Source organism: Psittacula echo (genome assembly GCF_963264785.1).
Source record: "Psittacula echo genome assembly, chromosome: 10".
NCBI lineage: Eukaryota > Metazoa > Chordata > Aves > Psittaciformes > Psittacidae > Psittacula > Psittacula echo.
Window position 1 is genome coordinate 3,986,693 of NC_137741.1, and position 12,433 is coordinate 3,999,125.

At 40.7% G+C, this 12,433-nt stretch overlaps 1 protein-coding gene across 1 annotated transcript in view; it reads right to left on the reverse strand.

The window, feature by feature from the left end:
* TMEM266 (transmembrane protein 266) overlaps positions 1-12,433 on the reverse strand; it is a gene marked incomplete at its 5' end in the record, with an annotated part of 61,981 nt that overhangs the window by 34,092 nt on the left and 15,456 nt on the right. The window contains one exon of the mRNA XM_080626316.1: positions 8,864-8,937. Coding sequence (XP_080482442.1) covers positions 8,864-8,937 — 74 coding nt within the window. The remainder of the gene's footprint in view (positions 1-8,863; positions 8,938-12,433) is intronic.

Here is a 12,433-nt window from a genome sequence, read left to right on the forward strand (position 1 = left end):
TGAAAGCAGGTATTGCTTTCCCACCACTATCCTGACGCAGTGAAACTTGCATAAAAAAGTTCCAATTCAGATATGCACCAGTCCTTCCATCCTCCTAAAGTTTTGCTTTTAGACTGGTGAGATTTAGATTATCAACCCTCCACAGCCCAACCTCTAACCCAAGCCTATGTAAGACCCAATGCAGGGCCTCCTCAGCTAGAATGTGGAAAGATTCTCTCTTCTTGCCACCTTCAATAAGCCTGTGCTTACTATTTTCTACAAAAAGAAAAGAGGCACTGCTCCCTCTCAATGCCTAAAGATACTGACATTTCATCCATCTGAAGAGCAGAGGTTCTAATTCTCCCCCTCTGGACTACAGGGCTGTTGTCTTATTAAAATACTGATAGGACAAGGGAGAGATGAATCTCTCTCTGATCCTCCACTATGAAGCACAACAGCCATAAAGTAGCACCAGTAGCTAAAAAAGAGAGAATGCAGAATGAACCAATGGTGAATTCCCATTTAAAAATCCAATGGCACCTTTCCTCAGTTTTTACCTGGCTGACAGAAGATCAAAATAAAAAAAAGAGTCAGCCAATTAAAGATTGAAATTGAATTCACATGAAACCATATCTGGTTGGGATGTTTTCTGCCAATAGCAGTATCAAGGTCAGATTTTGATAAACACTACAGACATGAAGAGTCCAACTGCAGCTATGTGCAGATCAGAATGCTACTTTCTCCATTAGAGAACAGTGCTAATGACAGAAAGCTCTGCAGGTCTGTATGTGAGCGGTGACTGTGCCAAGAACTGTGCAGAAAAAATGACTGTGATGAATACATGTACCTCCTCTTCATTCTAAATACAAATATATTAAGCCAAACATACCAGCACTAACTAATTGCAGAACAACACTAGATTTTTCCTATGCATGGTTTTGCCAAACCCCATGAGCCCAATTGCCTCACTCGGCCCGGGATGGTTGTGCTGAGCTCTGTCTTGGCATTCCAAACCTTGATAACTGCACTTAATCCTGTTTGGCAGAGGGAGACATTCCTGTGGAAAATAGGGTGCTTTCAGAGCCCAGCCTCATTCTGTCAATGAGTAGGACAGTGACCCAGCCACCGCTGACTCAGAAATGGTGCCCCTGACACACTGGCCAAGTCTAGCTGAGAAAGGCAGTCACAGGCCAGAAGAGAAAATGCAGTGTGCTCTTTACTCTTCAAAACATTACAGGACTCTGCATAGACACCAAGGACTGCTAAAGCTGCTGGTCTGCAGTCCTAAGGACATTTTACTTTCAAAGCATTTTACAAATGCAGCATAAGAATAAGGCTCACAGCAATTTTCTTATTAACCTATTTGTGGAGGAAGAGATGCACAACAGCAGCTCCTCAAATCCCTCTATGTCTCCAAATCTGCAAGCACAATATGATGTAAGCACAAAGAGTAAGTACACCTCCTGCTGTCCAACCACGGCACTTCTGCAGCCTCAGCTCAGGCCCTGAGCAGAACGCCGTCAGACAAAAGCATCCCAGCTCCTCTGTAAGCACCTCCCTCACTCCCCACTGAGAAGCTGCACAAAATGCATAACCACAAGTTACTTATGAGCCTGTAAGTTCAGCTATATTGGTTAACCTGGGGTCCACCCCAGCAAGTTCCACAGCAGGCAGCCATCTGGAAATGAATGAGAAAAAGCAGTGCCTACTTCAAAGCTTGGGATACTACCCTTCCCCACAGCAACCCCGCTGACAGCATAGAGAAATCAGGCTCATTTTCTACTATGCTTAAGCAGCATTTATGAAGTACTAGGTCAAAAAGCAACTAAAGGATGGTTGAACACTTAACATCTTTACAGTAACTGATAGTGAAAATCTTTCTCCCTTTGGACAGGTGTGCACAAAGGTATTTCCTGTGAAATTCTAAGGCATATCTGCACAAAGAAAACAAACTGTCTCAATACTATAAATATGATTTAACATGGGGCTGCTGAGGGAACATAAAAAGTATTTTCCTTTCTGCCTCCTTAATTCCTCACTGTAGTGTTTCAAATCAGACTGTGCTACTGCCATATTAAGGGGTCTGAGCAGTTCCAAGGGCTGGAAGCTAGCACAAATGTTTTCATTTTCAGTCTGCTGGTGTGAATCAGCACAAGTCAGCAATGGCTGGAAGTCTGCTCAGCAGATATCTGATGCAGTAATGGTTGCTGGTGCTACCTCTAGGTCTCCTCACAGAAAATGCCATGATGATTAGCATCTTTGCTCTCAGCTAGAGCAGACACACCGTAGGAAAGGAGAGTGTGAGGGTGGAGCGAACCAGTTCCCCATCTGAGAGATGCACTCTTGAGCACAAACTGGGTACAACTGAGGCTCAAGCATTAAAAATGCTTGGTTTTTACGGAAAGTCTGAAGCCTATGCACTAGCATTGTCACTGTTAACAAGAATCCCCACAGCACCACTCAAGTGACAAAAGCCAGGCAAGGTAGCTTTTCCTTGTTGCCCTGAGGAACTGGGCACCCCAAGGAAGTGTGTCTGCAGACCCAGGTGCTATACACTTACTGCCCACTGGCCAGTCTTCACTAGCGGCAACTCCAAACTAGGTTTAGCTTTCCCTGCCCTTCCTGTTTGTACTAAGCATGAGATTACATCCACTACCATTGCCATAACTGCTACCCAGAGGGGTCTCAACCAAATAAATTAGGACTTCACTGGTCAAATCTCCCTGATTGTTCAGCATGATAAATACTTTGACATGAAAGCGTTGGTGTTATTTATCATGACATTTTATTATTTTTCCTAAGCAATCAAAAATATCTTTCAAATGAATACATCTTGCATTGATTGTGTACCCTATAGAGAACGTAAGAAAGCAGACCCTGCACAAAAGCTGGAAAAAACCCACAGCCAGATACAAAAATTAGTAATAATCTACACAGTGTAGCTGGACCAAACTACAGGCATTCTGCATTTTTAGAACACAGATTTGAAAGCCAACCTCAAATATCAGTGTATTTTCCTGTTAAAGGCCACTGCCAGCTTGGGATTTTGTACTTGACAAAGAATGTTGTAGCATTTCTTCACTGGAAATCTTTTTATTAGAAAGTCCTTTAACATATACATATGTTTTTTATATCAGAAATACATTTTTTGTGTTCTGAGAAAAGCTAAGCTATTGCATAAAAGCCTGCCCAGTGCACTAATAAAAGGTAAATGACTGAACAGGTCTGTTAATTTAAGTTGGAATAAACTCAAGTAAAGGTAAAATTTTAAGCCATTTTTGAGACAGAAATGTAATTGTGAAGTTCACAGTGTCCCTTGGTGACACCCAGTTGTTTGAACAACTTGAACTGCCTGCAGGGAAATTTATGAAGAACTGTGTGATGCTGTAGGTTTTCTCTCTAATTTTGTAGGGAAACCTGGCCAAGTCCTTTGCTTGCTTCTGGCTTCCTGGCTCATAGAGATTGTGGGAATTCACACACCCAGCCAGACTTATGAATTATTCACAATCTCTATGAGCCAGCCTACATTTGTCACCTGACTGCAGCCCACATTAGGTGGAACACTATTAACCATTAAACACCCTTTTCCTTGCACAGTTAATACACAATTTATACCTGGTGACTCACAGTGCCAAATTAATCCATAGTGTTAAGAAACCAAAAGGAAGCAGGGCAGGAGGTGAAGCTGGCCCACCAGGGTTAGCTAACAGCAAAGGAGAGCAACTCTGCACTTAGAGATGGGGTAGTGATTGTACAAGAGATAGACAGGATGGAGTGGGTGGAAAAGGTGTCTTTAAAAGAGCCCTTCCTTCCTTCCTCTGCCACAAAACTAATCAATCTATTACAGAAAGTCTCTACCTCTGGCTTGTATAGAAACTGAAGATTAAGCTTCTGCCTTTTGGCTGTATCTCTTAAGACCAAATATTTATTGAAATCTTTCCCAGAAGGAACACCTTGTACCCAATCTGTAATTTATAACCTCTCTGGCTTGGGTCATTCCACAGAGGCCTTCACTCATTCACTACTTAAAACAATCTTCTTTTGCCATCTTCTGGTATGCTTGTCCTGAGATACTGCCTTGGCAGTTCTAGTGCACACTATCCCCAGCCACTAGTACGTGAAGGAACATGTTAGCACCTTTAAACAGAGACACCCTTCTGGTTCCAGTGCATAGGCATCCTCCTTACATGGCTTCTTCTTCAGTCGAGGTCCTGAAAGGAAACATGTAACTACTGACCTCACCTCACCTATTAGCCAGTACAAAACACTCCCCACATACTGCACTCCAGAACTGCTTTGGCTCCATCAGCACACGTGGTCACAAAGAAATAATCAAGTGCAAAAGCACTAATAGGCATGAATGCAATATATCCTTTTTCACTGACTGCCACCAATACCATTTTGATATCATGTAGTATCCAAATGCGCCTTTGCACTAATTCCCCAGTTCTATTTGTTCTTCTGTTCTCCCTTAATATTTGTTCTTACAATATGGAGAACAATAACTGATTTTTAACTGACTATTCTGCATAGATTTGAAAGGGCTTTTCAGGAATAGAAATGGCTTACTAGAGATGCACTGTACTACCATAAGGTACACGCAGATTGCAGAGAACTGGTGTTAAGCAACCCAGGATCATAAGTTCCCTCTAGGCATGATTACACTAACACTAATTCTTATCTGTGAAATCCACTGTGTAGAAAGTGCTGGACTGTCACTATCAAGAAATGAAAGCACAGATGAAGCATTTATAAAGCACACCATATAAAAGAAACAGGCACACTGGTGTTTCAGGAAGGTGTCTGCTAGGTCTTAATTCCTAGACCTCTACAAAACCATTTTCCTTGGTAACTACTTTTTTTTGAGAAGCAAGAAAGTGGTTAGAAAAGAAATTTCACAGTATATTAAATACACACACTGGCAAAGAAGAAAACTTAAATTTACCTTTACATTAGTATGTAAAATCCATACCTTTGTTCCTAGGTACCACCCCTAATCAACCCCCTGAAAAATCAAAATGTACACAGCCAGAAAAGCAGTGCATTTATGCACCATGAGAAAAGTTGCGTGTATGTTGAATGAAAGAAAATACCCATAAAAGAAGCCACAGCTTATGGAAGTATTATAGAAATAATAGAAGATTATTATCTTTCTGCTCAACTGTTTGAAGCTCACAAAAATGTAACTTAATATAACTGATTTTTCTAATATTATGAATTTCTTATGAAAAATCTATAGGGAAAATACAGTATTTTCTCTTGGCTCTGCCATTTGGGATCTTTTTCGCCTTAACAGAACAGAAATAGTAGGGTCTTCCTTAAGAGGCTGCATTCCATCCAAGGACTACAAGGAGTGAATTGCCTTTAACTTAAAGGACAAGGAAAGTCCTGTTGTTTGGTTTGTTGTTGGGTTTTGTTTGTTTGTTTGTTCTCCTAAAAGTGAAAATCTAAATGCACTCGTGAGCCACAGCTAATGAAACAAACCTTTATCAGCTCAGACCCCAGACTTACTCTACTCAATTTGAGAGCTTGTTTCTTGGACGCAGTGCCTAACTTTTAAGCACATTGGAAGACTTAGTTAATACCAGGGAAACACAAGTGCTGAAAGCTAGCAGAATGCCTGAGTACTTGGTTGACTGAAGCACATGCAGAATAATGCAAAAAACTAATATCCAAGAACTCAGTTTTTGCACGCAAACAGTCTCATCAATCTTAGTGGGAAAGCAGAACTTCACAACAGCTGCAGAATCAAATATTTTTGGCAATGTGATAAGACTATTAAAACATAAGCAGACTCCAATCCACTTACCAAAATACTGTGACATTCCCCATCTTCCTTTTCTCAGCCAACTATTACCAAGGCTGAATTTGCTCTCTTGACAGGGTGTAACCCCAGCCTTGCCTTGCTGTTGGTACTGGGGTTTCTCCCCCCATGCCTTTCTCTTTTCTTCTTTCTTAACATCTAGGTAACATTTGGTGCACAGACGAATCATAGTGGTGTGGTGTATGTAAACAGAGACAAACATACACGATCATTACCACTAGTAAATCCTGTTCAAATACTAGGAAAAAAGCAAAAAGAGCTCGTGCACTTCACTTGAATAAGGATACTTTAACATTGTAATGTCACAGACAGTGACAGAGAATATAAAATCAACAGAGTGCAATAAATTCCTTTAAGGCTTGTAGTTATAGCACAAGCATAGAGACAGCAGGAAGATGCTCTGAGAGTAGCTATTTAATTTTGTTGGCAGCTGATCTGATGGCACTTGCCAGCTGCTGGCATGTTTGTCCCCTTCATTTTAACCAAGCAAAAAGCTAGTGCCTGTTTATCTCTAACATGATAAGACTCTAATTACTTGCAATACCTTTACAGCACCAGCTTTTAATCAGTCATGTTTTTCCAAACAGTCAGATTTTGTGCTGAAAGTTTTCTGGTTTTTAGGCAGTCTTCATATTATTTGTTCTCTAAGGCTGAGCTAGGCCTTTCTGAACAATTGTGTATTAGCATAATCAAACTACAGAAGGAACAATAAACATCCAACCTTAGGCCATGGTACTTGCTATAGAAACAACGCTTTCTGAACACTAGAAATCCTGAATCCTTGGCTTTGAGGGAAAAGGCACTGACTGAAAGACTAATCAATCCTCAGCAGCTGCCTGTTATACCCAAGCAATGCAACTAATCCTGCTCATCTCTGGAAAATCATCCTGGAATGAATACTCACAGACTGAAAAATCTCACTATAACACAGGATCTTCTCCACAAATAACTCCAAACAAAGACCACTGACTCATGGCATTGGGGAATCAGTGGGCAAATAATCCCCTGAAGGCACAAAAAGAGTAAATAATATGATCTGCAATTTTTGAAATATTTCATAATCTCTTGAAAAAGCAAAGTTTTTGATGTCATTGAAAAATAATGAAACCTGGTTTTCCTCTGCTGAGATGCATTTCAACATAAACAGACGTGCTCTTGCTCATTAAATCAACCTGGCACAAGTCCATCCCAGCAAACCCCGTAGGAAAGGCACACCTTCATTCTCTTCCAGCTCTGTGGGTTTTGAAGCACATCCTGTAGCTCTGTGGAGCCACCTCTGTGGCTTTAGCCCAGTCAAGGACTCTGAGTTGACTAATGAACCAGTTTCCAAAAACCTACCCTCCTTTGCGCACCTGACATGGCTGCCTTGTGGCCTCATTTTATTTCAGTGTAAATTCAGACCATAATCAAACAGGTGAAAGAAGGTACTTTGGAAGACAGAAGCAGATAATAAAGTGATTAGTAAGAAGTTTATAAAAAGCGAGAACAGCAAGTAGACAAAGAAAAGGATTTCCAAAAACCTAATATAGAGAGGAGAAGGAAAGCCAACACAGAACCAAACTGAGTATGGTTAGTAGGGCAACCAGTTTGGGCTCTGTGAAGTACTTCTATTACTGTTTTCCTGCAAAACAGTTCTGAATCAGTTTATCCACTTCTGTGGGTACTCTATCTCAGTCGAACTGAAAGAACTGATTTCTTCCTTGAGACAGATGAGTACTGACTGGCCTTGAGGATCTGCCTGCATTGCCAGACCCAACCAACCCAAACTGCCAGCATACAAACTGAACTATGGAAGGGATACAGAAGCTTACTAGGGTTTGAGAAGAGCAGCTAGTGGTGCAAATGAATGAAAACAGAACCTGAGACCACACCCCAGCAGGAGGAAATTGAGGACCACAGGAGAAGTTTTCTGTGAAACAAGCTCCAGGAAGTGATTTCTTTGTAGTGAAGGGACTCCATTTACCAATCCCGAGTAGGATGAGTACGGCCCTTGAGAATTAGGATGTGCAATTCAAAAGGGAAAGACACACTGCAACATTTTTTGTTCAGAGGTTTTTTTATCAGTCATCTTACAGGTATCCTACAAGCCACAACCACCGTCAAAGGATGGGCACAGTAATCCTATCTCTGTTTAACTGCAGCACTAGGCAGTTAGGATGCAAAGCACCCTGCCTGTTATCAAGGACTCCTTTCAGAAAGCACCCACTGACAGTCTGGCAACACCAGCTGGAAAATCCCTGTTATGACCAGAAACACAAAGTGATACATGTAAATACATGTCTTTCATAAACTTAAGTCCAAGCTATCTTCTAAATTCACAAACAGGATATTTTTTTTTGTGACAAGTGACACATTATGACCTCAAAAAACAGCCTTGAAAGTATTTTGGGATATTTCAGGACTAGTCTAAATGACTTCTTTCTGGAATAAAGTTGAAAACTGTAACAGATTATCCCAGTCTGGTCATTTGTGACACCATGACTATAGCCTTTTCCAAAGCACAATACATCCATGCCATTTTTGAAAACAAATTCACCATTTGTTTCATTCTCTTTCTGTGTCATATGCAGCAAACCAGAACATCAAAACTACCCACACAAATTGTGAGAAGAGATAATCCCATTCTCACAACAGACCTTTTAGCAAAAAAAAACCAACCTAAACAACCCTGTAGATCTTTATTCCCGCAGAAAATATTTTACTGCTGTACCTTGAACCCCGTGACACTGATACGGTTTCTGTGAGAACAAATGGATGAAACTAGTCCTATCCTGAGCCTGTAGGGATTTGGAGATGATGATTTCTTTTTGCAGTTTTCCAATTATAATTTGAAAGACAGGATCTTCCATGTTTCCTGCCAATTCCAGGCAGCAATTCTGAGCAAAAACACTAATCTAAACAAGATTTTTACTGGTTTGGGGTTTCTTTAGTAGTTTTTTTTAAGTACACTGTGCTACATTTATTCACAGTCAAATTACTGTTAAATTCTTGCTAATTCCAGTGACATTATAAGATCACTTTGCAGTTCTGTATGTGGCAAAAGACTTAGATTATACATACCTCTGAAAAGAAAACAGACAGGATAACTAGGCTGATCCAGTGAATTACTCCCGCAAACTGTGAAGCACTTGAAACTGCATTGAACACAATACAATGAAGTGTCATTACAGCAGCAGAATGCAAATTATGTTTACTATAACCAGTAATGCTATGACTTACATATGGATGTATAACTAAATCCTGTATACCTGAGCCAGAATTCTGTAAGGAAACAGAATGCTATACTCTCCCCACGTTATTCCTCATATTCATTCTTTGACAATTCAGCTCAGAATATCAGTAATTGTCTGGAACTGGTGATTAAAAACTACTGCTTAAACTGGGCTTAAAAAAATACATTCCCATTATCTAAATAAATAACCCAGGTAGGCAGACTTTTGTACAGGTCTCCTGTTGTGGCATGAACAGCCAGGACTAGCTCAGGACCCCATTCCTCTTGGAGTCAAGTTTGACTCTAAGAAAACCATAGTGGGAGAAGCAACAGAAAGAACCAATATAATTGTTAACTGCTAATAAGATCAAATCTTAATACACTAATTTTAAGGATTTGGTGAAATATCAGCAATTCTAATTTGTACAACAAATAAAATGTGACTATTTTTGTACAGTGTTTTTCAGGAAAGGTGGCTGTCATATGGACAGGTTTGTCTTCAAGCAAGTTTTTATGAGAACACTCAAGGAAGTTACAGTAAATGAAATAATAGTTCCAGTTTAAGTAGTCGGTTGAGCCACACAATTTCTTTATAAGCACTCTTCTTCAGAATGACAGTGACAAAATCACTTATGTTCACTTAATTTCAAACTCCTCCACAAAAAGAGGTCTGTAAAGGGTAAGTTAAAATGGTAATTTATGAAACTCTGGATTCTACACACTAACTTCCCGTATTAGTACTCTTCATGCATGCCAACTGTTGAAGTAGTTGGTCCACTTTCATAGTGAAATGACTGAACAAAAGACCTTTCAGGAACTGACTGGGAGAAGCAGTCATGAAAACATATCTGAATTCATTGAAAGTGTGCTTTTACAGAGTACTAAAGCCTTGACAGACACTCAGTGGCATTAAATCAGGCTTTTATTTGGTTCAATTTATTTAGCTTGTAGGTAAATTGAAATGAACTCAGATAAATGAGTCTGCTGCAAGACTGCCTAAGAAGATCTATGATACGGATTATCTGCATGGGCTCAAATGAATCTCTTGAGATCTGAAGGATTCCTTAATAAGTAAGTTTAACTGAATTTCTGTGACCAAAGTTCTCTTCCTTGCTGACAGAGCAAAGCTGAGAGGGTCCAGTATCAGAACTGCTGGCAATTCCTACTCCGAAGGTCACATGCTCTGAAGATTGAAATAAAAGAATGAAGAGAAGACATTCTGTCTTTACTTCAGGGTGTTTGTGAGCCTACCACCCCTTCAGCAGGCAGATTAAAATAACCTGTGCAGTCCTGCAGTTTCAAAGCAAAGTTTAAGGCAATCAGTGACTGTGTGCATAGAGACACAAGACTGGCAGAATTACCTAAGTCCCAAGAACATACAGGGAATTCACTAAATAAAGCACTTCTTTTAAAACTAAAACTGCTTAAAATGGGAAGGGGGGAAGCGATGAGGTAAGAAACCAGGATACAAAGAAAACTGGTCTGCCACAGCTGAAGCTCACCTGCGGCTTCACAAGAGAGGGTTTGCTGTGGTGCAGCAGAGGAGCTACCTAAAGATGAAACAAATGGGCAAAATATGTTCCCAAGACACTGTCTTTATAGGGTGGCATAAAGAACAAGAAATGGAAACTATTCACAAAGGATTTCTCAACCAGGTCTCGACTGACATACAAGGCTCCAGCTGCCCCTTAGTGGACAAAAAAAGATACAGCAACCACGAATTTGGACAGAAACTCCTCTTCTGATGCTGCACTAACTGCAGCAGAGTCCTGGATGCGCTGCCAGACAGCATGCAGTTACATTGCCAGTAAGACAGTCAATCTGAAAATGCCTTCCAAGCAAGAAGGTTTTGTACAAGAGCTGAATCACCAGCCCATACCCTGACCCCGGATATCTGCCTCTTCCAAAATGCTCCCTTCCAAACATGCAGTCAAAAGCTACTACAAGTTTTCTCCAAGAGGTCCTTATCCCTGCTCTGTGGTGGTTTGGATACATCACTGGGATTCAGTTTGAGACAAAGCACATAAGCTGTTCAGCTTCTACTTTCATCTGGGACAGAATTTCACACCTGTTGAACTCGTAACTTCTCCCCCTTCACCCACCCACCCACCCACCTCCCCCTGAAAAATATATATATAAAAAATTGTAGCTAAAAACCAAAACGTTCTGCTGAATTTCACATTTTAATTGTCTGGTGCTATGCAGAAGAAGTGGTTGCGAACCCAGATGCTTTTTAGTCTTGAAGAAGATGATTCAGGATAAAATGCGGAGTAGAGACAACCTCAGTCTTCCTCCTCACCCTTTCCCTTGCTTCCCATCTCTTCAAAGTGGATATCCAGGAGGGGAGGGATGAAGAGCACAGTCTGACAAACCCTGAATGAGCATTACAGAAGCTTGCACTACCAGCACTTGCTTTCAGTGGATGTTGTTCTTGACGATGACTTGCTGGGAGATACAAACTCTACTGCTTCTGCAAGGGTCAGATAGCAGATGCTCCCGCTACATGGTTTGGGCAAGCCCTGAACCCGCTCCCACTGAGGCACTGCTGCACCACAATGTGCATCTTCTTTGCACAGCTTTGCCTGTAGTCAGAGAGGGCCTAAATCCAGCGACCAAATGGACAGGAGCAGAGCCTTTCAGCTTCACAGTTTTCAGGAAGACCTGAAGCTGATGGCAGGATGATTTTCTGAGTTGCTTTCCCTGAAACTACTGAAGATGAGGAAGGGGCAGCATGGTCTGTATTTCTGAGAGCAGGGGTTGGAACGTGCCAGAACCCTTTTTTTCTGAGATGAGGTGCAAGTGACTTAATACACATCTGTTTCTGCATTTGCAGAACATCACAAGGTATTGAGACCTTATTTTGTTAATGCATGTGAAGAGCTTTGAAGACAGGACTAAAAAAGGTGATTACAAGACAGAAACCTATAAAAAAAGACCCATTACATGTCCCCTGCTTTCTGGGGTTTCTAATTCTGGCATGAATATGCTTTGTGCTAAAATACCCTAAAAAGTCTCTGTCCTTTTCATGTGTGATCTACACATTTGCAAATTTAGCCTCCATCACTAACACTCACAGTTTTGTGTATGGGAGAAGTGCATAGCACAATCAAAGCCTGCACTAAAAGTATGAGAGGAAAATGATGCTCTCAAAATGTCAAAGCCAAGAAAAACACTATTAAAAGAAAAAATAAAGGAGTCTTCCTAAGTAATTACAGTCTATAATGTGGATTAGCAGTTGTTACTATGAACAAAATTGGCAGTGATGTGCTGTAACACATCCTAATGCATTTGGTTGATTTCACGTAGAATAAGGAATCATTTAAAACTGTATGGCCTAAATGGCTTTTTAAAATCTTAATGTAAGTTACAGTCATTCCTCATATGGCACAACTGCAGTACTTGTATCAGCCCCACCAAAA